The 24,420-nt window shown below is 41.4% G+C and overlaps 3 protein-coding genes, 1 long non-coding RNA gene and 1 other non-coding gene across 13 annotated transcripts in view; 3 read left to right on the top strand and 2 right to left on the bottom strand.

Moving 5' to 3' along the window:
- The window catches only part of LOC125994229 (uncharacterized), a 727-nt gene extending 480 nt beyond the window's left edge, over positions 1 to 247 (top strand). The window contains exons 3-4 of one of the 2 annotated variants that reach the window (XR_007490538.2): positions 1 to 7; positions 80 to 247. The exon at positions 1 to 7 is cut by the window's left edge and continues 79 nt beyond it. This is a non-coding gene — a long non-coding RNA (uncharacterized lncRNA). The other variant, XR_011086628.1, reaches the window with a different exon arrangement.
- ikbkb (inhibitor of nuclear factor kappa B kinase subunit beta) overlaps positions 1 to 8,511 on the bottom strand; it is a 13,865-nt gene extending 5,354 nt beyond the window's left edge. Inside the window, exons 1-14 of one of the 3 annotated variants that reach the window (XM_049763142.2) lie at positions 8,389 to 8,511; positions 7,544 to 7,681; positions 6,366 to 6,460; positions 4,606 to 4,726; positions 3,912 to 3,981; positions 3,266 to 3,354; positions 2,233 to 2,322; positions 2,033 to 2,157; positions 1,550 to 1,657; positions 1,346 to 1,475; positions 1,004 to 1,198; positions 801 to 915; positions 474 to 597; positions 247 to 398 (exon numbers count right to left, since the gene is read on the bottom strand). In XM_049763142.2, coding sequence (XP_049619099.1) covers positions 247 to 398; positions 474 to 597; positions 801 to 915; positions 1,004 to 1,198; positions 1,346 to 1,475; positions 1,550 to 1,657; positions 2,033 to 2,157; positions 2,233 to 2,322; positions 3,266 to 3,354; positions 3,912 to 3,981; positions 4,606 to 4,726; positions 6,366 to 6,460; positions 7,544 to 7,648 — 1,519 coding nt within the window. In that variant the 5' untranslated portion in view covers positions 7,649 to 7,681; positions 8,389 to 8,511. Of the gene's footprint in view, positions 1 to 246; positions 399 to 473; positions 598 to 800; positions 916 to 1,003; positions 1,199 to 1,345; positions 1,476 to 1,549; positions 1,658 to 2,032; positions 2,158 to 2,232; positions 2,323 to 3,265; positions 3,355 to 3,911; positions 3,982 to 4,605; positions 4,727 to 6,365; positions 6,461 to 7,543; positions 7,682 to 8,298 lie in introns of those variants that run through there. The other 2 variants (XM_049763141.2, XM_049763143.2) reach the window with 2 other exon arrangements.
- Positions 68 to 149, bottom strand: trnas-aga (transfer RNA serine (anticodon AGA)). The gene has a single exon. It is a non-coding gene; the product is annotated as a tRNA-Ser (tRNA).
- A 1,367-nt stretch (positions 8,512 to 9,878) lies between the features above and the next one.
- Positions 9,879 to 19,001, top strand: plat (plasminogen activator, tissue). 5 transcript variants are annotated; one of them, XM_049763182.2, is made up of 15 exons: positions 9,879 to 10,038; positions 13,677 to 13,766; positions 13,940 to 13,982; positions 14,228 to 14,362; positions 15,355 to 15,465; positions 15,886 to 16,060; positions 16,128 to 16,219; positions 16,302 to 16,476; positions 16,556 to 16,641; positions 16,718 to 16,780; positions 16,854 to 17,058; positions 17,192 to 17,328; positions 17,453 to 17,593; positions 17,671 to 17,819; positions 18,226 to 19,001. In XM_049763182.2, the coding sequence occupies exons 2-15, from the start codon at positions 13,710 to 13,712 to the stop codon at positions 18,391 to 18,393; spliced, it is 1,737 nt and encodes a 578-aa protein (XP_049619139.1). In that variant the 5' UTR covers positions 9,879 to 10,038; positions 13,677 to 13,709; the 3' UTR covers positions 18,394 to 19,001. The 5 variants fall into 5 exon arrangements, with proteins under 5 accessions (XP_049619139.1, XP_049619137.1, XP_049619141.1 ...); XM_049763180.2 differs by having other exon boundaries at positions 13,940 to 14,063; XM_049763183.2 differs by lacking the exon at positions 9,879 to 10,038 and adding an exon at positions 12,313 to 12,459.
- A 221-nt stretch (positions 19,002 to 19,222) lies between these two features.
- si:dkeyp-117b11.1 (SH2 domain-containing protein 6) lies at positions 19,223 to 23,327 on the top strand. 2 transcript variants are annotated; one of them, XM_049763372.2, is made up of 17 exons: positions 19,223 to 19,326; positions 20,043 to 20,068; positions 20,144 to 20,172; positions 20,243 to 20,280; positions 20,441 to 20,552; positions 20,941 to 21,014; positions 21,095 to 21,122; positions 21,248 to 21,334; positions 21,629 to 21,657; positions 21,923 to 21,959; positions 22,052 to 22,124; positions 22,272 to 22,302; positions 22,418 to 22,454; positions 22,573 to 22,613; positions 22,685 to 22,753; positions 22,869 to 23,027; positions 23,150 to 23,327. In XM_049763372.2, exons 1-17 carry the CDS (start codon positions 19,318 to 19,320, stop codon positions 23,264 to 23,266), a joined length of 996 nt encoding a protein of 331 aa, XP_049619329.1. In that variant the 5' UTR covers positions 19,223 to 19,317; the 3' UTR covers positions 23,267 to 23,327. The 2 variants fall into 2 exon arrangements, with proteins under 2 accessions (XP_049619329.1, XP_049619328.1); XM_049763371.2 differs by having other exon boundaries at positions 21,092 to 21,122.
- Positions 23,328 to 24,420: the final 1,093 nt, after the last annotated feature.

Here is a 24,420-nt window from a genome sequence, read left to right as displayed (position 1 = left end):
GTTTGGGGTAGGGTTCTCACATTGTCAAAATGCATATGGCGAGGCTGGCAAGATTCTAAAACTGTCTCGTTGTCGGCAGGATTCGAACCTGCGCGGGGAGACCCCAATGGATTTCTAGTCCATCGCCTTAACCACTCGGCCACGACAACTCTATAAGAGTTTTTGGGTAGGGTCCTCACAATATCAAAATGCATCCAAATTCAATTCATTCTGTTCCCGTTGAAAGAAACAGAGTCAACACGGTACCAATTCCAGTGGCAGTCTGCTCCTGGTATTTGTCCATGTCTATATGAAGGCTGGTGTTGAAGAAGTCCAGCTTGGCCATGAGTCTCTGGTGCATGGACACCATCTCGTTCTTCTGCTTGGACAGGGATGAGTTGTGTCTCAGCAAGCTCATGCTGGGAGGAAAATATTGGCATTTTTCAATCCAGTCCACACATTCATGTGTGTGTGTGTGTGTGTGTGTTTCCTACATGGCTGCTTTCTGTCCCTGCTGCAGTCTCTGCCATTCCTCCTTCAGGGAGCGGATGGTGTGCCACGCCTGGCCACAAGTCCTCCTCAGAGGGCTGTAAGGTAGAACGTGCTTTGGATCCTTTTCTGGTAAAGAAGAAGACTACAATAATTTTACCATTAACAACTATCATCAAATCTAGTTTTAGTTGATTTATCTGATAGGTTTTACACAAAAAATATTATGATAATTAAATTTAATTTGATAACTAATTGTCAATGTGTGGAAAAAAAAGGAATTTTGTAAATTTAAAATTGATTGTTAAATGGTGAGGAAGAAAAAGACTCACGGATAAAACAGATGTTTTCAGGGAGGACGCGAGGAGTCAACGGTGGTTCATAACTACAAGATGAGCGATCAAACAAGAAAACGAGCGGGAAGTCTGTCCGCCGCCCATCTATCTCCTGCACACATGAGATTTGAGACATGATGTGCCATTGACATTTTTTTTTTTCCACGAGGGAACGATTCGATATGAGCCGTTGTGGTTACGGTGTAATCGATGGCGCACTGCGTGGCCGGCCCGTGAGGCTCCAAGGCTGAGCCGGCCTCCAGCAGCAACTCCTGCTGGGCTGCGGGGATGCTGGTTTCGTCTGCAATTCTCTTCTGCAGCTCGGCCACCGTCTCGTCGTCTGCGACGGCGTACCTCGAGATCTTGCCGGTGGTCATGTTTAAAACCTGAACCATCTGCGAAGAATAAACCGGGAATAAAACTGAAATGAGTCGAGAGAACCATCATGCCAGTGTACAGGCAATTTAGAATAAAACGCCAAAGTAAGTAAATAAATGACAACCTCACTTTCTCCGAATACAATGAATGTGATTGACTCTCACTTTGAGCTGCAGAATAAGTTCCAGCTGGGAGAAGCAGCTGCTGGCCGTGGCGTCAGGACCTTTGCCTCTTTCTTGTGGAGACCACTTGAGCATCAGCCGCAGCCACCTCTCCAGCTTCTCCGCGAGAAGACTGTCACACATACCAAAAGTCGAGTACAGGGGCCGGCCGGCCAGGGTGGGGCTCATGTTGCTAACGTGGCTCACCTGTTGAGGTTGTTGGGCTGAGGGAGGTGTTTGGAGAAGCGGACCACCCCGGAGAGGTCCTCGTAGACCACAATGTCGCTGTCTTGTTTCAGTCGCAGTTTATTGTGCCTTGGAGATGGAAGAAGAAAAGCTTATGATGGCTTCATTGTTAGTCACGGTTCTTATCTGCAAGATCTTCTTATTGACAAAATTGTCAAAATATTCTAAAATGCAACTAATACTGTGTTTTGTGAGGAGATATTACGGATTTAAGTTAGAGTAAAGCCAAAAGTAAAGTTCCAGGACCGGAAGTGTGAGTTTGAAACAATGGCTGGGTGTTTTCCTTTTTTGCAACCCAAATATTTTTTTATTCGAAATAACAGAGAAGAACGAGAGCCATTGATGTTGGCACAACACACATATCCGGTCATTCTTCACCTCGGAGACTTTACTTTATTTACTGGTGCCGAGGTTGAGGAACCTCTGGAAAAACGGTTCTTTTACCAAAGGACGGGTTGCCAGGTTGGCAAAAAAGGCCGAAATCCCGTGATGCACTCAAACACCAAGGTCCCGAAGCTCCAGTAGTCCACGGCGACCGTGTACTTCTTCTTCTCCATCAGCTCGGGAGCCTGACGGATGATGGAGGAGGTCAGCAGCAGGCAGATGGTGACGCTAGTACAATACGTACGATGTGTCTGACTGACCAAGTACTGCAGGGTTCCCACAAAGGAGGTGCAAAGGCTGCTCTGGTCCAGTTCCTTAGCGTAGCCGAGGTCAATGATCTTGTGGATTAACTTAAACAGAGAGAGGGAGGGGGGGGCAGTTCTGAATTAACTACTCAAACCACATGTTAATTTTGTTTTGGTTTTCTCTTCCTGTTTCTCATGTGCTTAACCTGTATCCAATTTCCCTTTTAATATCCTGGCCGTGTAGATTCCTCATGTCTGTGATCCATTCTTACTTTGCCTGGAATTGTTTGGCCTATCTAAGCTGCCTTGTCGTGATTGAGAATAGGAGATTTGGATTTGTCAACTGCACGACAATCTAAATCAGTTTCCGCCGCCGCCTTCATGCCACAGATTGGAATTCTATCATATTGTTCCAGTTAGAGTGTAAGACAATTTGAATCTTGTTCAATTAATTCTATCGTAAATAATGTAAATAGAATACATTTGCTTGTAAAACTTTCTACAGGTAAAAAGGCCTGTGAGGTCAGCTGATACCGAGATGCAGATAGACGACATCGGGATTGTATTTTCCACACAAATTGAGGTCAAATTCCGAGTTGTAAACCATTTAAGCTTATAGGACTTAAGATGTCTTTTGAAAGACTCGGCTAACTCTCCGTTTGTTTGAAAATCTTATCGTATCAATCGTCAAGCGACAGGTGGTGCTGAAAGTCGGAGCGCTGCCACGATTAAAAGTGGCGTTAGGAATCATCGGTGTGACTGTGAAGTGACATGAACAAAATCATCTTACCTAAAGGATTAGGACGTAACTGATAAAGTACTTTAAAATGTCTGAACATCCACCAGATGGAGGATAACGTGAAGGATCGTTACGTAAGCTTAATAAAAATTTCGAAATAAAGTCCAGACCCGAAAAGCGCAAGGATAAATTGTAGGATTTGGTTTTCCGTCATAAAGTCAAATGAAAGTTTACAGTGGAAAGCTTTTCGTAACCAAAATGTCAAGATGGGAACTTTGTTTGGTTTTGGCATCCATATTTGTCACTCACTCGCTTCTCTCCCTGCTGCAGCACGATGTTTTCGGGTTTCAAATCTCGGTGGATGATTCGCTTCTTGTGGAGATAGGTCAGAGCCGAGGCTACGGGGAAGAGAAAAAGAAAATTCACCGCCAACTTCTGGAGAAACACATTTCTAAGAAGTGGAAAAAGCATTTTTCACATGTGCCCAAACTCAGAAAACAGGCGAGGGCTGATGTTCGCTATACAAACCTGATTATTTCGAATTTCCCAAATACAACCAGAACACCACGTGGCGAAAACAAGCATCCACTTGGCTTCGAGAATGTTTACCGGAAACGCAAATTCCACGAAACATGTGCGTCAGAGAGTGAGTCTAGGGACATTCGAAAGAAACGCCCACCGACATGTTTATTCTATGTGCGCGTTACGCTGGAAATGAGCAACGCCATATGTGAGTTGTCAAAAATTGTATCCAATGGAGAGAGAAGGGCTCGTACGTTGCGAAAGCCGTGTGTGAGCTGTCGCCATGGTGACTAAACGCTGCGGTCCGGTGTCAGCGGTGACATCATGACACGGGCTAAAAGGTCCCGGAATATTGGAAAGGAATCATCCCGCCAGCTCACTCGGTCGGACACAATAGTGCCTTTTTCACCAAAGTCACCTTGGTGATACTCACAAATGTCGCACAAGAGAATCAAAACGGAGCCCTCGCGCATTCCGCAGCAGTTGTCCAAGAGGTTCAGATACTGCAAAGGGAAGAGAGGAACCGGCACGTCAAATGAATCTGTCCTCCTGGTGATTTAAAGCATGTCCTCATTTCAGAGAATTTTCCATCCATTTAAGTACATTGCGTTGGTGCACGGGCTGGGACTCAACCGTGGACTCAAAGTTGTTGATTTTGGTTTTTGTGCCGAGATCAGAAAAGGATTTATGAGACATTTTTAACTATCATTGCTGGAGAGCTGACAAAAAAAAAAGGATGAGAGTGAATCGGCCTCCATCTTGCCTTGTGGTTCATGATGACGGCGATTTTGTTTTGTCTGCTTTTAATATTGGGCCAGACTTTTGGGTGCCTATTCACTGGTTTTATATTAAAAAAAGAAAAACATGCGACACAAACAAATTCTTGAACTCAAATAACTACTTGAGGGGAAAAAGTGGCGCGTATTGAGACGCTTTTCATCCTTGGAGTCCATAAGGTGAGTTTCCATTCAACTTTATATTCATTTTCTCAAGTACTGCTGATGTTACGCAGCTCTCACACTTTATTTATAATAAATGAAGTGCAATTAGACAAATATGTGAGTTTGCTAACTAGGTGGACACCAAAGTTGCTTCATTTTAATTGATTTTATGATTTCATATTTCACCTTTCTCAGATCTCCTCCTTGGCAATATTCCATGGCCAGCAGCGGCAGGTCGTTGGTAGTCACGAGTTTTTGCATCCCCTCGGGAACTTCCCTCGCCGCCACCACGTTGACATGATCCAACCTGAGTGCGATTAAATCCTTCGGTAAGGGACCAGAACGATTTGTATCGGACTACAGAATCGGTGAAACCAAAGAAAATATCTAATTTAGCAATCCATCTCTAGTATTTAGCACGACGAGTAATCGCATTTCGCCCCCAGGCTTGGAGACATGCGACGAATCCCTTGTGAGTAATCACTTGGCAACGATGGCGAAGGAAAACGCCCTTTGAACGGGAAGAACCTTTGAGCGGCACCGGTTTCGGGTGGGGCTGCTCTCTGACTCCAACAATACTGAACCCCCCCAAAAAAATGACTGATGAGTATGCAAGGATGCAAAGTGATGACTGACTCACGGTGAAGTGAGTCTAGAAAGTTTTCGAGGTTGCAAGGAGGTTTGACCTTCTTTCCAATTCCTGGCATGAAGAAGCAATAATTGTTTGCTGACTAATCAATCAATCAACAGCAGTTTGTCTATTCCACCTCACTGGATATTTTGGTAATCTTAACTCCAGCTAGCACTAGGTCTGGCGCTATTTAATAAGGAAAACAACAAAAAAAACGAGATAAGAAACTCCAGTTGATCCACTCCAGCCACAAGAGTTTAGAACAAACTGTTTTAACAAACCTGATAAAGACAGGATGCTTTCACAAAACATGACCTCATATGGAAAATATACTGTATTTAAAAAAACATATTGAAGACTCCCTGAAATAGCAGGCACCATAACCCATTAACATCTTGCCGTTTTTACAGAATACGTGCATGCAGACCATTGCGGTGTGATTATATAATAGCACGCTCCGAGAATATTTGTCACGGCGTGGGTCGAGAGGTCTGTGGTGTGGTTGTCTGAGAATAACACGCTTGTTAAATTGAAATGTTTTCATGGACATATTTGAACTCGCACAAACGTCTGACTTCTTAAATCTTGCAAAAGAAAAAAAAAAAAAAGACACGCCCACAGCACAGACCGTGATGACATTAAAGTGGAGCACAACGAGGAGGTGGCACTTTATTGTGTCAGAAATAACCACCTTGAGTCCACAAAAGTCTTATTATTAAATGTCCCGTGCCATTCTTACTATTTCAGGATAGCGGGTTTGGGAAAACAGAGATGGGGGTGGAACGCTCAAATGTCAAACATGTCACGGAATGCGTTGCAGTGAGTCAAAACAAAACTCAAGTGTCTTATTTACGTTTTTTTACTCATACATAGCTCTGGGCAAAAAAAAAAAACAGAGACGTCGGAGTGGTAAAAATAGAGAAGGAAAATCCCTGATTTCGTCACCAGAGTCTCAAGGCAAGTTGGTACAGCTAACTGGCTAAAACTAACATCTTTTCAAATAGAGAAAGGGAAGGCAAAATGATGCAGAAACAAACACATACAGGCAATTTAACAAGATTCAAACCATGAATATTAGGAATATTATTACAGCACCAAACTGTACAGTAGTTGTGAAACTCTTCTTTGTTTGTGTCAGCATACCTGCATTCTACTGCCGCCCAGTGGTCAACACACGCACATCGGGCGGAGCATTCTTTATATTCAATTTAATTATGTTATTGCAAATAAGTTTCTATTAAGCATGTTAATTAAAAAACAAGTAAAAGATAGTTGTTCGTCTTATTTTTGTTTGTTTCTTTGCAGAAGAACTAACCTCTTCATGATTTGGATCTCCAGACACCATCTCTCTTTGTTTCGCTCACTCAGCTCCTGGCGGCACTGCTTGATTGCAATCTGCTCCTCTGTATCCTTCCAACCCAATAAAAAGATGGCATCATTAAAAGAGAAACTGGCGAGACAGTTGCAATAAATAAAACCAAACTATTAAAGTGTTTGGAATAATGCATTATTAATAACAGAAGACGAAAGTGGAAACGATTTGAAAGGTGATTTATTATTTTCATACTTTCAGATAAACGTGTATTAACGGCAGAGCTGCAAGAACGTAAAATCGCTTTATAGTGTATAGCGATGAGCAACACAAGTGACCATATCTCCATCCCTCTTTCTCATGACATCATCACGGCTGCCCGTAACATGACCTGCCTCCTAATAATAACCTGCAGCATTGTCATCCATACGGGAAGAAGGAAGTTTAATCATCAGCCGTGCCCTCTTTGAGTACTCAATGTTCGACCTTTGTTGTTTTTTTTTTTTTTAACTTCCTGAAGTGTAGTGGCACTAAGTGACCAGTCCTTGGAAATCAGTGCTGGACATTCCCATGACTAACACAAGAGCTGCCTTTACAAAGATATTAATACTCAATTGATGGATAATGTCAAAGCTAGGATACATCTACCTGTTTTGAAATGATCCAGAATTAAAACATTATTATTCGTTATATATTTCCATTAAAACAAGCATCATTTTTTTTCCTGGTCTGAACCATGTTATTCTCCGGTGTCTTTGTAAATATTTACAATACAAACCATACAAAGAGTTTATTTAAACTAAGAAATTCTCTTATCGTACAATACACACACCTGCAGGTGACTAATACAAACAAAGCACAGTCATGACGAAAGGAAGTGGAAGAAAGCGCGGACTCACACTTCCATACACTACACGCAATAATACTCTCATTTTATGACTACGAGTGATGTCACTACACTGATTTCAACCGCGCTGCAAACTGAAGGAGGAAAGTATTATGTAAAAATGACCTCGCTCGAAATGACCGTTTTAATAAGCATATGAAGCCTTTCAGCACCAACGTCAGCCTACCTCAATGTCATCATTTCGTCTTCGACTATACAGGTGTACCTAACGTTATGGCCGTGTATATTTTATAGCAACAGAGATGTGTAATTGGAGATGATGAAGATGCTTAACCTTATTTTGCCATCTGGTGACATTCCCAAAGCCTCCCGTGCCCAGACGCTCCTTCATTTCCCAGGGTCCACAGCTCTGTGGCTGATGAAGGGGGACACGGTTCATGGCCTACACCAGGGTTCCTCCGATCGGCCGTAACTGTGGAAAAAAAAAAATAATTATACGGAGGCTGCTGTTAAATGGCAGGTTAATGTGTAATCCTGCCACTGGTGATGCTATGGTGACAAATACATGCTTTATTGTATGAAATTCCCATTGTCAAACTAGCTGAAAATATGTCAATAATGTCCAATTTTCAATGACAACATGTCTGTTTTTCAAAATGGCTGCACGTTAAACCAGACAGTATTACTCTTATGAAACTACAACGTATGGAATAACGAGCCACTTCACAAGTTGCCTTATGCTAGACAAAGTATTCATTTATATAATGTTTACCATTGTGGCTTCATTATCTGTCGATATTATTTTGTGTTTTATGGAGGTGAATACGTGAACCAAAAAAATGCACAATACATATTAGGAGAGTGTATGGAATGAAAGTGGCGCTGAAAAGTAAATGAGCAACAGGTAAGAAATGACAAAATGTAGAAGAATGAACATTATAGGCACTTTATACCGCGATAAGGACAATATACCAGCATGTGAATTGTTTAAAATAAAAAAATTAAAAAGCGACGTGCATGTTTTGTTACTGACGTTGTATCTAAACGAGCACACACTCAAAGTTATGGACGATGGGACACGAAGCCTACCTTTTGCCTGATAAATCTGCGCCTCGAAGACTTTTCAAACGTGTAAAAAAAAAACAATAAATATATATCCGGTGTTTTAGTTTAACTTACAGCATTGAAAAACCTCCACAAAAGTTTGACTTCCTGATTGGGAAAGTTCCTGTAAACCTGCAGACTCCGCCCACACGGGGGCAGTCACGTGAGTTGTGCTCTTACTCATGTCACTGCTGAATAACGTTCCAAAAATTGTGTGTCAAACTCATTTTTATTATCATATATATGTTTTTTATCAGAGGGTTGTCATGACTGCCAAAAATATATACATGTAAAGTCACCTGATCATTTAATTATATATACATAGCAATAATTGATTGTTAATATAAGTAATTATTAATATGAATAATTGACACTTACTGTACATACTTACATGAGTCAATTTGCGAGTTGTCCTTCCACATAAGAACTTCATAAAACCACAAAAATGAAGAGAGTACACAACTACACAACCACCACACCCTCTATTGCGACACAGTTTCGTAGCCTGCAGAGAATGTTCAACTGTAATATTTCATGTTAAACAAATTAAGTCCAAAAGATAAGCCTGCTATCTATTTTGGCACCTGCATGCATTCCATCTGGCAACATAAACAAAATGTCATCTTTGTCTATATGCTTATCATAAAGCGGGAGTGCTAATTTAACACAGATGGAAACAAACCATCACATTTATTTTAAATAGTTAACTAAGAGTAAACAAAGAACATATATTAGCACAGCATGTTTTAAAGCTCAAATATGTGGGCCATTTTGGAGACAGATTTCCGCAGGAAAAAGGGAATTACATTGGGGGGAAAAAAAAAGATTGTGGTTGTGACAAATGAGTCTTGGTGCCAAGTGGTTCATCAGACTGGCATAGAATCAAGAAGAACAACAAGCTTAGCAAAACACCAGAGGGCACAGACAGATGGAAAATGAATCATAATATAGTTTAACATTTTAGAATAAGAAAGACAGTGATCCTCTCCATATTATGAAAACTAACAATGCATTTAATCGACATTTTATCGACACTACCCCAGCATTAGTAGTTTGAGTTTAATCACGCAATATCCAAGATATACAACATGATACAACAAACAGTATTACACAGTCGGAAAGGTCACCCCAAACAAGCTATTTAAAGCTTTTAAAAGGGGGCCTTCAGTGATTCAAAATTCTAAAGAATCATTTCTACCAGAAAGTGAATTTTCGTTTTTGAGGAAGCTAAAGAAATGAGCCAACATTTTTTTCATGACATCATCACCATCTTCTCATACTTTAATGATGTACGATGCGTTGACTGACTGTTTTCAAACTGAAGGGAAATGATGATGAAACAGCTTACTCATTATATGATACCGATTAAATCTCTAGAGATAAAACAAAATGTGTTTTACTGAACGGCTTTGCACGTTGTGATTTGTGACGTCAATTTTAAGGAAGGGGGAGATATGGAAAAGCAAAAAATGGTAGGCTACATATTTGTATGTAAGCTCCGCCCCTCCTCTCAGCTCAGCATCAGAGCAGCAGTCCCCCCCCGAGGTCACAGCACACACCCTTTCTCCTCCCCATCTCTGTTCTCCACTCCTCTCTTCCTTCCCTCGCTCTCTCTCCTCCCCACTTAAAAAGTGAGAACAACCGGCGGAGAAGCTCACTCGCAGCGAGGCAACCATTTGACATCTGACCAGCAACATCCTCCTCCTCCTCATCTCTTATTTGGTGGTAAGTGCTTCTTTTCGTTTATTTGAACATGCACAATTGAATGTGGTCCCATCATCATTTTTGGAAGACTTGTTTCATGATAGTTTTTGGCTAATCATAGCTCAAAATTTAAAATGATGCATGGATACAGAAACATCTATGCATAGACAGAATATTGTAGATATCAAATTTAGAGCGTGACATTAATCTCACTATGCTTTTCTTGCATTCTTTTCTAATCTGCATCACTAGCTTCATATCAAAAACAGAAAATCACTTTTGCGTACTCATCTTTTGTACAAAACATTTCTTTCTTTCTATCTAGCTATCTATCTAGCTATCTATTTCAATAATTTTTCATAGAACAACTAGCATTTAATCAGGGGTGTGTAAACTTTTGTGGGGGAGCTAAATCCATGATATCTTACTGTCTTTCTAGCGAATCATCATCTTGAGTTTTTTTAGCCAGTCCGAGCTAAATGTCGCTGCAGCCCGGCAATGAGTCAGATTTGAGCCTCCGCATTCTTGGTTATTCTCCCCGCTTTGGATGCAAACATCACACCGATACTTTGCTGAAACTGCGCATCACTGCACACTGACATTGCCAAAGTAATCTGCATTCCAGGCATGATGGTCACTTGAGTCACAAAGTCAGCGGGTTAAAACGGGAGTTAGGAGCTATCAGGACAAAAACGAAACCTCGGAGATTGTCTACGCTTTTATCAGAAGCTATCAATGCCTCCATCTGTCTCCAAAGCAGTCCTGGAAGATGAGATGACTCAGGGCGACTCATTGGTTTAATGCTGACCTCTGGGGCTTTTTATTGCTTCTCATTTGCACTTGAAGCCTTTCTCTCTTCTGGCTCCCTTTCATCTCCTTCCATGTAGATGTCTCATCGTAACTTCTTGTTCTCTGTGTGAACATTTTGAAGGCCTGTCGGGGGGGGCAGAGTGGAGGAGGGGGGGTCAAGGCAACAATGCTGCTTTATACTCCGTGGGACTTTTACAGAGCTGGTGCAGCCGTCCCCCCCCCCCCCCCCCCCCCCCCCCCCCACCGAGTGACTGTGAAGAATGAATAATGCCTGCTAAGTAGCTTTCTGACATACTGGAGCATATTGCAGCACTGTGCAAAAGCACAATGGTCAGTTTGAAGCTTTAGGTCCAACCGGTTCAAAAAAACATGTTATGGTCTGCTGGACAAGAGCAAGTGAGGAGAATAGGCCATAAATGCAGCACAATACGTTGGTGTTTCCTGTGCCAGTTCCTCTTTGCTCTATAGGTCAGGGGTCACCAAGTCCAGCGTGTTTTCGATGCATCCCCGCTGACACGCATCAAATCATCAGAATCGTTATCAGAATTAGAATCGTTTCGCACGGAAATGCAAGTATGTTCCGTGTACTTTCTCACCGGTTCAGGCTTCCACATTTTTTTCTCGTTACGAGAAGGCAAGAATGTCTCACCTCCATCTCGTACAAGCTCAGCAGCGCTCCGTCATCGTTGCTTTCGCTCGCCAAGGTGCACTCGCGGCAACGAGTCCATGCAAGTAGAAACGCAATTTTATTCGTCATGGTGAACCCAAGGAATTAATAAATGATGAAATTGGACTTTCACAATGGCAAGAAATGGGCCAGGAATGCCCCAGCCAGGTGCCTCCTCCCCCAATTTGAGCTACCTGGTGCTCACGCCCTCCAAAATGGAGGTCAAATGATGCTTTTTATGAATACAGCTGTGCATGTCTTTGTCTTCACCACTGCACGTGTTTGCCCTACAAACGTGGCAATGATGTGACTCAGTGTCTGGATTTGGATCCTCTGTTGATGTTTTCACTTGTTCCACTCAGATTTGACCTACTAAAAAAAACCGCATTCACAATGATCGAGGCCCAAACATGTAGGAATATGAAAAATGCTAGTACCCATTTTACGGCCGAACTGGTTTCAAGAATTTTTCTTGATTTTTCATGATTTAAATACTTGCAGATTTTTTTTAAATCATTCAATTTTATTCATTTGTTGTGCTTCGTGTAAATTGGTTATGTAGTAGTTGAAGTGTTAAAAAAAACAAGATGGCGTGCAGAACAATACTTATTTCCTTTGAGCTTGGGAAGTAATATAATTGCATTTTGAGGCTGAGGCTGAGCTTAACAGGGCCTCCAAACAGGGTGGAAGGGAGGCACATATGTTCATGTCTGATGCGGGTGTGTTTGCGTGTTGCACGGCTTGATATGTGTTCCCCAGACAGAATTTGAGCAGGAAACACATGTTTTCAACTGACAGGGGTGAGGGGGTGGGGGGTGGGGGGGACAGCTGCACAAAAGGAAAACAAAAACTATAGTCTGTTGACACGTGAGCCCGTGAGGTTCACTTTGGGGTTTTTAAAGCACTCGGAACGTTCATTAGCTTTGTTTTACACCAGAACTGCAAAGTGCCCCATCCTTTAAACGGTGAGTGTGCAATTTTTTTTTATTTAATAAACAACAGATCTTATTAGGCTTGTAATGATCTGTATGCGTGTGTACAGATGAAAACACAGTTCTGTTTTCTGTGTGCCCAGTCAAGCAGAGAAAGTGAAGCGGCAGAGAGCAGAGAATGAAAGCTTTTCCAAGATTAGAGGATCAGACTGTATGTTTAGTTACAATACAAACTTGCGGGGGTGTTGGAAGTACATTTTTGTTGCAATGTATCAGTATAAGGTACAACAACTTCAAGAAACATTTGGACCACCGGAACTGTTGAGTAAATTTAGATACAGGCTGAGTCACTGATAGCAGATAGACTGACCCATATTAAAAAATAAAATGAATCAAACGTGGCCCTTTAAAATAATACGTACGGCATGTCATCCAAGTATTTTTACAAATTATCGTTTATGCTGCGTGTCGTTTTGTAACAGGCTAATTTATTTCCTAAAGCTCGACAAACGGTGCCAACTGCTCTTATATGACTCATGGTTACTCAACATACACTTGAGATTTACCAGCTGCTGTCCTATAAAGGGAGGAACACAAAAGGAAATGGGCACAGTGGATATCGTTTCCGCAAGCAATAAAAAGGGAAATAGGGCTTGACATTTTCTTCCTCCAGCTTTCCTCTTCTGCTTCCTTCTCGTTTCCTCTGCATGTTTCACTCTTGTTATATATATATTGAAAAAGGAAGTTTGGAGAATCGCCCAAGCACATCATCCAACTGTCCTGTCCAGGTTGTTATGACTTCCCATGTGAGTCAAAGAGTCAGGTTGTCGCTTCCTCTCACACCTTTCCCACCCTTTCCTCCCAGCGGCCTCCCAAGCAAGAAATGAAACAAAGGAATTTGAACCAGAATAATTTTTCCTGCAATTGTTGACTCACAATTAACACCACCCAATTTATTCAACAAGGACACTGGCTATATTTATTAGTCAGCTTCCTGGTTTATTTGGTTGTATTGCATGTTTATATTTAGTGTCCACGTGTATAAGGGGATTTAATAACCCTTACTTGCATTTAATTATTTGGTGGTAACAGGATAGAAAAAACAATTTATGGCAATAATTTCATTAGATTTCTTTTTTGTTCAACTGATTTTTTCAACTGTTCAGTTTCAGGACAATATTCATTTGTAAATCCGTTTGTGAATCTAAAATCTTAACTGTCTAATGATTTTTTTTTGTGTGTGTTTGCAGAGAACTCAAGAGCTCCAAAGACCTCCTGAAACCATGTCCAGAATATTATTACTGGTCCTTACCGCTCTCTTCTGCTATCTAGCGGACAGTGTAAGTACCGCACTTTTTAGTGTTCATCCATCCATAAAATGGTATTGTACATAACTGTTGAATTGTTTTTACTTTGGCAGAAAAAGTTTATTTAGCTGAATGAAGTTTACAGAACGAAAAGTGCAGCAAACGTGAACATTTTTTATTTATTTATTTTTGTGTTTTTTTTACAGGCGGAGCTCCTCCGCTCCAAGAGAGGAACTCGTTTTTACCGAGGTGAGCCTGAACGGAAGACATCCAGGCGGGCACTTTTCATTGTTCATATCCAGAAGCCTTCACCTTCCTTTGACACCTCCCGTGAGCCCAACCATTCCATTTCTTTTTGCTTTTCCTCACAATAACATCACCTCAGCCTTAGATGCTTTTGTTCTTCTCCGTTTGTCCATGTAACAAACCAGATTTACACTCCTCTAATCTGATTGGCTCGTTGTGTGTGTGTTTGTGTGTTTGTGTCTTCTCAGCACGTTGTGTGGATAGTACGACATCAGCCGTGCATAATTTTGGGGACACTTGGCTGCGATGGAGGGGACAGCGTGTGGAGTTTTGCCGTTGTGCGTTAAGAGGACGAGAATTTTGTCACGTTGTGCCCGTCATCAGTGAGTGCGAGCAATTTGCTTTTTAACCAATACAATCACTTGAAACAAAAATCAAATCAAAATATTTTGTTAATTGCAACATTATTCTCAAGAGGTGATTAGTTAATTATTTTTTGTGGTGAAAATATACTAAGAAGACATCACAATGCAACTTAAAACACTGGTGTCAAACTTAAGGACCGCGGGCTAGATACGGCCCGCCATATTATTTTATGTGGACAAATTGTGCATCAAATTCGTGTGTCATTACTAGAATCGCAAATTATCTTCACTTTTAATATCTTTTTTTAAAAATATTTGACCAGTTTTTACTCGTCTGATTTGAAAACGAGTTTGTTTTGTAGCTTTTACTGTATATAATATGAGGAGCTCATACATTTATTCGGGTTGACAGTCATAATGGCCCTCCGAAAAAAGCTATGACTACAATACGGCCCGCGAAAAAAATCAGTTTGACACCCCTGAATTAAAGAAATTGCATTTTTGGCCAAATAGCCGACCGGTGATCCTTCCATTCTATTTGCTAGCGCTGTCTTGAGTTGTCATCACTGCTAACTTACTGTAACCAATTAACAATGGTATTTTTCTATTTGGTCTGCCTTCCTCGTAGCCGCAGTCATTTTTCTGTAGGCGTAGTTTAGTCTGACATTTCTTTTCACCCCCCCAACTCCACTGACGAATATGGTGACTTATAGACAATTTTGCCTCAGACTATTTCTAACCACACTACAGTCGGCCAACTTGTGAGCTCAGGCTGGCTGCTATTATACGCCAGTTAGATCTTTTGTCATAATAAATAGAGAACCTGGTTGGCAGTTGCATGAAATCGTTTTTCTCTACCTTGTCTGTTTTGCTAAGATGGCCCGAGCGTCATATTATTACAAGCCGCTGTAACATTAAATAAAGGGAAATAAAAGACTCCTGATCGTATCCCATTCTGACGATTTTGCGATACACTTGCTTTACTCGTTTTTGTTTTCTGCCCCTTCCAGACTGCTACACGTCTCATTGCTACAACGGGGGGACATGCAAGGAGGCCGTGTATTCTTCGGACTATATTTGCCAGTGCCCCGCAGGTTTCAGTGGAACCCAGTGTGAGATCAGTAAGTCGGGCTGTCCAAATTCTCTTATGATGAAATTCTAAGAATAAACGTAATATTGCGAAATGAAAAGTCCATAAACCAACTTTTAATAGACGCTTTTAATTTCTGGGGGAATTCTTTGTGAGACACTTAGACACCGCACCCTCTCATAGGAATAATTACGCATCCATCCATCAGTAGAGGCAGACAGGCAGGCTTAATGAAAGCCAGACTCAATAAATAGGATTGTTTTTAGATTGTTGGAAGACATTGAGGAAATCTTGCCACTCATTAATAATGTCAAAATGATAACATTGAAATGGTGTGAAGAAGTGTTCTGCAACGGGAAATAGGCGTCAACTGCTCAGAATAAACGACCGAGATAAGCCGCAAGAATAATCAAGCCTGCGTGTATCTAATCAGTGAACTGTTTGTTTCCAGACACCAAAGAGAAGTGCGTCGTGGGGAGCGGGGAAGCCTATCGCGGAACGTGGAGTATCACCAAGTCGGGAGCAGAGTGCATCAACTGGAACGCCACGGCGCTCAGGGGAAAGAAGTTCACCGCCAGGAAAGTGGACGCCAGCAGCTTGGGATTGGGCAACCACAACTTCTGCAGGTTTGCAAGAAAACACACATTCAAGCTAATTATTCCATAACTCACTGATGATTTTCTTTCCTCTCAGGAACCCTGACCATGACGGCACTCCTTGGTGCTACACCTACAAAGGCACTCAAATCATCTGGGAGTTTTGTTCCTTGCCCAAGTGTTCAGAAGGTAACGCCTCACATGACGCATTATATTAATATGCTTTATTATAATAAAATAAAATAATGTTCCCCTATTTGATTTGCTTCAGATAAATTCGACGAATGCATGCGAGGGATCGGTCTGACGTACAGGGGCACCGAGTCGGTCACTAAAAGCGGCGCCCGCTGTCTCCCTTGGGACTCTCCGGCCATCGCGCACAAGTTCAACAACGCTTGGCAGTCCGACGCCCTCCAAGTGGGCCTGGGCAGCCACAGCTACTGCAGGTATAAAAACCGGGATGAAAACGGCGTATTTAAATCGTTTGAGATGTTTTTCAAATCTGAAATGGATTTGATCCAACAGGAATCCTGATGGTGATGAAGGCCCGTGGTGTCATGTATACAAAAACACGCGGCTGACTTGGGAGCTCTGCGATGTGCCTAAATGCAGTAAGTTTTTTTTTTTTTTTTTTTCCCCAAAATGCCATTTTGCATCCCCCCCCTAAAAACGACTCATTTTTTCCAGCGGATCATCTATCCACCATCACACCATTGGGCCCTCGAGCCCCCGTAACCACCAACAACCAAGGTATGACATCATGATGACCTCATCGACCAGCAGTTTGCTAGCGTTGTCTCACAGTGCTTCCGTCCGTCCTCAGGGATATGCGGCCAGCGTTCGGATAACACCCTGAGCAAGCCTACCTTCCGCATGTTCGGAGGTCGCCAGAGCGATATTTCTGAACAGCCCTGGCAGGCCGTCATTAACGTTTACCAGGCTCGTCTGCGGAAACATTTCCACCGCTGCGGGGGGATTCTCATCGACTCCTGTTGGATCCTGTCTGCTGCTCACTGCTTCGAGCCCACGTAAGAATCAGCAAAGTACTTGAGTAGCTAAGCCCATAATGCGAATATTTGTTGCTAGCCTGCCCAACATAAACCTGGTGACCGAAGATGTCCCATCACACCAAGAAGGTCACGTGTGTTCTCATTTGTGCAGGGATAAACCCTCAAAGTTGGAGGTCATTCTGGGCAGGACGTTCCGCAAAGAGAATTCCAGCAGTGAGCAGATTTTCAAAGTGGAAAAATACTGGATCCACGAGAAATTTGACAACGAGTCGTTCGACAATGACATAGGTGAGCATTAGCAAGAGGCTAACATTAGCCACCGCTGCTACAGCACGTGTGACGTCTTTGGAAGAAAAACGAAAAGCGTTATTTTGCTCCTTTCTCACTTTCTTGCATCCAATATCGTCTACAGCTCTGCTGAAGCTCCAGACAGACATTGGCGTGTGCGCTGTCAACACCCCGGAGGTTCTCCCCGCGTGTCTTCCTGAACCTGGTCTGGTATTACCTGACTGGACCGAGTGCGAGATCTCAGGCTACGGGAAAGACTCCGAGTGTACGCGAGCTGACCTCTGACCTCGGCGCTTTTCTCACCTCGGAGGTGATGTTCACCTTGCTCTTTCTTCTCCGTAGTTTCTGCCCATTACTCTGAGCGTGTCAAGAGAGGTTTTGTTCGCCTGTGGCCCAAAGAGCGTTGTGTCCCTGGTGTGCTGTCTGGACGTACGGTTACCGCTAACATGCTGTGTGCGGGCGACACAAGAGGTCTGGATGATGCCTGCAAGGTGAGGCTCCATAACTGACTAATCTACACATCGAGTACACGAGCAAATTGTAATGGTTTAATGAGATGTCCTCATTATGAGGAACTGTTTGAAAAAAAATTGAAAAAAAAATGTAAATATTAAACGCAAATGTATTTAAAAGTTAAAAATAAATTAACTATAACTTTAAGCCTAAGCAAAATAATAACCCAGCTTGAGCATCTAATTCAGCGATTCTACCACTAGAGGGAGCCCACTGTCGACTCAATACAGGCTTCAAAATACTCATTAAAATGTCATTAATTTTCTAAATATGATAAACTATGTTTTTTGGGGGGGAATTTGCACTTTAATTGGCCATCTTTTACTAGCGATATCAAAAGTTGTCCATTATTCCAGCCTAACAATCTTTCAAACGCCTTTCCAGGGAGACTCTGGCGGTCCTCTCGTCTGCCGCTCCAACGACAAAATGACCCTGATGGGCGTCATCAGCTGGGGTGACGGGTGCGGCCAGAGGGACAAGCCTGGCGTCTACACCCGCGTCACCCGTTACATCGACTGGATTCACGGCAAAATGACGGCCAACCCCATCTGAGCTCCGAGATGACCACGCGTTCGCTCGACTATGCGTGTTGTATCCAAATCCAGATGGTGGATGTTTGAGACCAGAGGGTTGAAGGGACCAAAGAGGAACTTCTGTTGCTCCATGTTCTTCACTTCCTGCGCTTGAGGGTCCAGCGTGTCTCTCCTTGAGGTCATCAAAGTTTGTTTACGTACATGGATGTTTTCAATTGTTTTTCTCAAGTCAACTCTGTGGAGCTGTATGAAGTTACAGCGGTAAAGATCTGTGCGCTTGCAATGGCGAAAGACTCGACACGGACTTCTGCGGGACATACAGTCCAAAAAAAATCTGCTGGTTCAGATTCTGATCAATTTTTAAAAAAAATTATTTGGGGATATGCAACATGGATTTTTTTTTTTTTTTAATAACAACACTCCTGACATATGTACATTATAACGTTTGTATGATTGCCTTTTTTCATATTTTCAGTAACTGCTTATCTCAATAGAAATCATTTGTATTTTCCACAAAGGTAGTTTTATACTAATTTAATATTTATATGTATTTTATAAAAACGTGCTGTAAATAATTTATTCTATAATCCTTTCTGGTGAAACAATAAACATTTGGACTCACTACAATTTGCGTGAAAAGAGTGTTTGTACTGTGCATATAAAAAGTCTACACACCCCTATTCAAATAGCAGGCTTTTGAGATTTTTTTTTCAGTCATTTATGTGAGTAATGACCTGTAAAATGTAATCTGTGCTAAATGTCTGATTTCCTTTTTTACAGTAGGTTGCACACACACAAAAAAAAGGGTTGTACTAAGTGATCTGATGAGGGGTGGTTCCAGGGCAGGTAAGGAAATGCAAAGCTGGAATGCATTTGCATGCGGGACACCAAACAAAGACGTCCATTTCTTCATCCCTCCAGTTAGCAGACTTCATTCCAAATCATGAAAATGGTAATGTATGATATTATTTGACATATAGAATGTTCTTTTATTCCATCATTTCATCTCAATTCTCTAATCAAATAATAATTATAATATATCATCTCTAAAATTGTTTTTTTTTTGTCGTGCATTTGAGCGCTTCTGACATATTTAGGAAAAAATATGCAGCACATTATTTTTTTTTTTTTTAATATACCGTACAAAGCAACTGCATTGTAGCGTCGACAATCAGCGTTCCCTTGTATGCATAAAGAATCATTTGAATTCACGCCAATGATAAGGTTTTTTATTTCCTTTACCTTTTCATAGGACACAGTATATTATTTTGGTGTGTGTGATTGTTTCCGCATCACACTTTTAGGTTTAATAAAAAAGCATTTAATTTCCTAGTGAATATTCCGAGGAGAATAGTTCACAAATGAGAAAAGGTGAGTGGACTCCGGTATCATTTTCCAACATGTTTCTTCCTGGTTCTCTTATGTCATGAAAGGCAGCATTGTCTCCAATTATTTATGTTGTAACAAGAACAATCACCCTCTTTGACCTTCCATAATCATTTACTCTATGTCAACATTTTTTCCACGACAATTTTCATCTTATGGGGAAAAAAGATCACTTTCGAATTCTGCCTGACTAGTAAAAACGAGTCAATGGCATGCCTTCAAGACAGCTCAAATTTATCGGGAACATATTAAAGTAGCCAAACATTTTTCTGTTTCACGCAGAGCTTCTTTGGCAAACTGAAGAACATGTGAGTATAAAGACGTCGAATGTCTACATTTGTGTAAAGCTTTGAGATTATAGCCTTTTTTTTTTATCTCCTCAGTGGTCCTCCAGCGCCACCTAGAAGAACAGGTAAGGTCATTTCCCTCAGATAAATGCAATTTATTTCAGTCCTACATTAGCAAGTGTGTCATTGTTTCAGGCAACAATGACGACTTTGGGTGGAAACAACATGGATTTGTAAGTAAAGTGTTTTCACGTCAGATTCAGACTCCAACCACAAATATGGCCATTTAGTATTTTCACAATATAACTGATGTTCAGAATCGACCAATCAAATTCCAACTTGAATGGGAGTCAGCCCACATCAAAACGACCATATGGACTGTAAACATTTCAGTGGCAGGAGGATGAAGAAGAAGAGGAGGAGAATGACATGTATGAAGTTCCTCCGTGTGAGCGTCCGGCTGTTACCGTCCCGCCGAGACAAGTGGAAGAAAACGTTTATATGGGTAACGAAGAAAATTCACTCCTACTCGCACTCACTCAAGTATTGTTTAAAAAAAAAGCCTTCAAGCTGTTTATTGTTGAAGTTGACAGCTCAAGCATGACCCTAACGAAGACAATTACCGTATTTTCCGCACTATAAGGCGGACCTAAAAACCTCAAAGTTTCTCAAAAGCCGACAGTGCGCCTTATAATCAGGTGCGCCTTATATATGGACCAATATTGAGCCACTACAGCAGGCGTGTCTAAAGTCTGGCCCGCGGGCCAAATGTATATATCTTATATATGAACAAAGTTTTAAAATGGGCCATTCATTGAAGGTGCGCCTTATACTCCGGTGCGCCTTATAGTGCAGAAAATACGGTAAGTGCTGCATTTTTTTTAATTTTGCAGAACGAACCTCCAATGCGGTAGTCCCACAACGCTTAGCGACACCTGCAGCGTCAAGACTTGGTGGAAAAATTCAGGTGAATACAGCAACATTTTCCCTTCTGGTCATTTTGGAATATATTTGGTCATGACAATGTTTACCTTCTGTCCTCAGCAGAAACCTCAACATGCTAAGGAGAAGAAACGTGAGCCACACTTTACAGCGGCACGCTCGAATAGTACTCAAGGGCCACATTTCATTCTTTAGATGAATAAATCGGGACGATCTTGAATAGAAATGTTGATAAACGAGTTGAATTTCATCCTTCAGCACCCGAGGTGGACCGAAACGAGAAGCCTGGCAGGAAAACGATGACGCCTCCTCCTGCTCCCTTTCTTACGTCCACCATCGAGGAAGGTGCTGCCATTTATGTCAACAAATACAAAAGCAAGAATAACATCCATTTGTTAAAAGTGGATGTTTTGCTTTCACTCTGTTCAGAAGGTTCATAAGATGTGTCCTGTGGCGCCCCCTAGCGTCTCTGTGCAGCAGTAAAAGTATTGCTTTGCAGAGATTTGCATTTCTTTCCTTCTGTCCATCTATCTGTAATGTGAGCACATTAATGGTGGGGAAAGTTTTGAAAGAATTTCTCATGGTCTCATTTCACATCACAAAAAACAAACTGGCATTTAAACCGGTTTTGCATTTCAGATGTATACCTGGATCCGATTGAAGAACAGGTAAATTGATTCAAATGTATTCTATCCGTCTCACCATCCAACTTCACGAATATCCAAAACAACAATCAAATAATTTCAGCATCAAAACAAAATGCAAAAGTTTTATACTCAACTGCTCAATTTTAAACTAGAATTGAAAATACTCTCTTAAGAATCTTATTTGATTGTTTTTTTGTGTATTTTTTTCTTATCAATCACGTGATGTAAATCTATGATTGCTACAGTTGAGTGCAATTCTCAAACACTGTGCCTTCTCATATTTCAGAGGGATAACGACGACCTGTATTTAGAACCAGCAGCTGGTAGGATGCATGAACGTGGACTAAACGTTGATTCAATATTTGCATGAAAGCTTTTCCACAGAAGGATCTTCATTTCATTTCCTGTCCCTCAGCTTGCCCTCCGGCCCCTCGCGGCCCGATGAGAATGTCTTCATCCACCAAAATGGCACTCACGCATTCGCCCATGTATGTCTTTGCCCATCTAGCACTATAATAGTAAAGATGTATCAAATATTCTATCTTTAAAAAAATATAAGAAATTATTCTTTTGGATGTTGCGTTAAATACCTTGGATGTCAATTATTCGATTTGATGCATGCTTTGACTATGCAGGATGAAGCCTCCACTTCCAAGAGCAAACTCGGTGAGTGGTCCATGTTCTCTTCCCATTTCAAACATAGGAACTTTTTATTCGCTTTTGGTGGAATTCAGTTTCTTTTCATGGCACACAGTTACATTTAGTATTTCCTTTCTTTCAGAATTCCCTCCTGCCTTCATTGACAGAGGTTAAATCAGGTATAAATCCTTTTAATATTGATTTTGTCTACGAAGTTATTTAGGAAGTAAACACGTAAGCTCATTTATATTGCACTAAAAATGCAGATTCATTCTGAGTATAATTTTCTGTTTTGAGCTTCTGGTGGTGGGAGGACGAGCAGCCAATCTGTGAATGAGGTAAAAAAAAAAGCTGCATAATAAAAAATTTAAAAAATTGCATTATATTCATTCTATATTTTTTCCTATAGGGCAAAGAATGGTTTGCTGGTGATTGCAACCGGAAAACAGCAGAGGATCTTTTACTTAGAGTCAATAAAGTACGGTAATCCTTTCATGTTCAAGAAAAATATCTTTGGCTATAACAATTAAGGAATTTGTCCTCGAAGATGTATTTTACTATCTGATGATTGCTTGGATTTGTCCTCGCTGTAGGACGGCACCTTCCTCATCCGACACAGCTCGGCCCAGAACGCCCGCCAACCTTTCACCCTGGCTGTGCTCTACCGTCAGAAGGTCTACAACATTCCCGTCCGCTTCCTGGAGGAGATGCAAGGCTTTGCTCTGGGAAAGGAGGGCAAGAAAAGTGAAGAGGTGAACTCAGATTGAATATGCTAATGCTAACATGACTAGCAATAAGTTGAACCCCTTCAGGCCTAGACGGAGCTCGTAATCCTATACAATCGATAAATCCGACTTTCTCTCCCCTCCGTCAGGTTTTCACCAGCCTGGAGGAGATCGTGACGCACTATAAGAAGAACCAGCTCTATTTGATTGACAGCAAGAGCCAGGCCAAGCACCCAGTCTATTTATCTCACGCTGCACGTTGTTGACGTCACATTTGACATAATCAGATACGATCTTTAAACTTGTCACACTTTATTGGACACACAAAAATTGCTTTCCACAGCATTAAGTTGTTTAGAATGGGACATGTTATGGAAAATTGACTTTGACACTACTGAATTTCACACAAACAATAAAATGCCACTTTTCTATAAAATGTTCCCTTTTTAATTTAGGAGGTAATAAATCACAGCACAACACAAGTTTATTTATATAGCCTTAAATCACAAATAAAGGGCTTCACATAGACAAATAAATTGACAATTATTCTCAAAGCATCCCCTGATTTTAAGATCCCAAAAGGGCAAGGAAAAACTAAAAAAAAAAACCCTACCAGGGGAAAAATGAGAAACCTTAAGAAGGGAGGATCCCCCTCACCAGGCTGCAATGGATGCAGAAAGGGCACATAAAATACATAATATAAAAAAAATCAATGAAAAAGTGGATGCCCAAGTGTTCATAATTAATTGCACCACTTATAAAAGAAAAATTGATCATACAAATGTTTTTTTTCCGACTAAAAACATCACCATGTGTTCCTTTTCTTTTTTTTCATAGTAGGCCGAGTCATGGTGGGAAAACAAGAAGGCTAAGCTCAAATGAATAGTTTGACTTGATCCCTCGGCAGGCATACTTCCAAATAAACAGCTCGAGAGTTTAGACAGCAAAAGAGGTCGTCAGGAAGGAAGACTGTAAACAAACACACGAGCAGATAAATCAGTGGGAGTGGCAGCATCATTAAATTATCCAGTCACAGCCATGTTGTGTTTCTTTGCTTGGAGAGGAACAGAGCAACATAATGTCGCTTTAATTAAATGAAACGCTTGTGAGTTGTGAGGCTGCGGCAGAGGTCGGTAGAGTCTAATTATGAACACTTCCTGGGGGACACGACAATCTGGCATTCTGTTCTGATGACGTCATGTGTAGTCCTCAATAACATCCTGCGATCATCATTGATAAGAAGATGTCGCTGGTAGAGTCACCATAGAAGAAAGTTTGAAGATGTTTGACTAAATTTCCTGGACTGGGTGTGATGAAAAAACGAGTTTAAAGATGATTTTATTGAGGTGGCACAAACCCAGAAGAGTCCTCATAGCCAAGTCACGCCCATTCTATCACAGACAGGCAATACTGCAGAACG

Source organism: Syngnathus scovelli, chromosome 3 (genome assembly GCF_024217435.2).
Source record: "Syngnathus scovelli strain Florida chromosome 3, RoL_Ssco_1.2, whole genome shotgun sequence".
Lineage (NCBI taxonomy): Eukaryota > Metazoa > Chordata > Actinopteri > Syngnathiformes > Syngnathidae > Syngnathus > Syngnathus scovelli.
Note: the sequence above shows the minus strand (reverse complement) of the source record. Positions and strands in the feature narration are given on the sequence as shown.

Excerpts from the sequence above, each read along its gene's own strand:
- plat (XM_049763180.2), top strand. The coding sequence starts at position 13,710 with ATGTCCAGAATATTATTACTGGTCCTTACCGCTCTCTTCTGCTATCTA. Across the intron at positions 16,061-16,127 it reads GGCAACCACAACTTCTGCAG|GAACCCTGACCATGACGGCA; the intron begins GTTTGCAAGAAA and ends CTTTCCTCTCAG. Across the intron at positions 16,781-16,853 it reads CGTAACCACCAACAACCAAG|GGATATGCGGCCAGCGTTCG; the intron begins GTATGACATCAT and ends GTCCGTCCTCAG.
- si:dkeyp-117b11.1 (XM_049763371.2), top strand. Across the intron at positions 22,303-22,417 it reads CACTTCCAAGAGCAAACTCG|AATTCCCTCCTGCCTTCATT; the intron begins GTGAGTGGTCCA and ends CCTTTCTTTCAG. Across the intron at positions 23,028-23,149 it reads AGGGCAAGAAAAGTGAAGAG|GTTTTCACCAGCCTGGAGGA; the intron begins GTGAACTCAGAT and ends CCCCTCCGTCAG.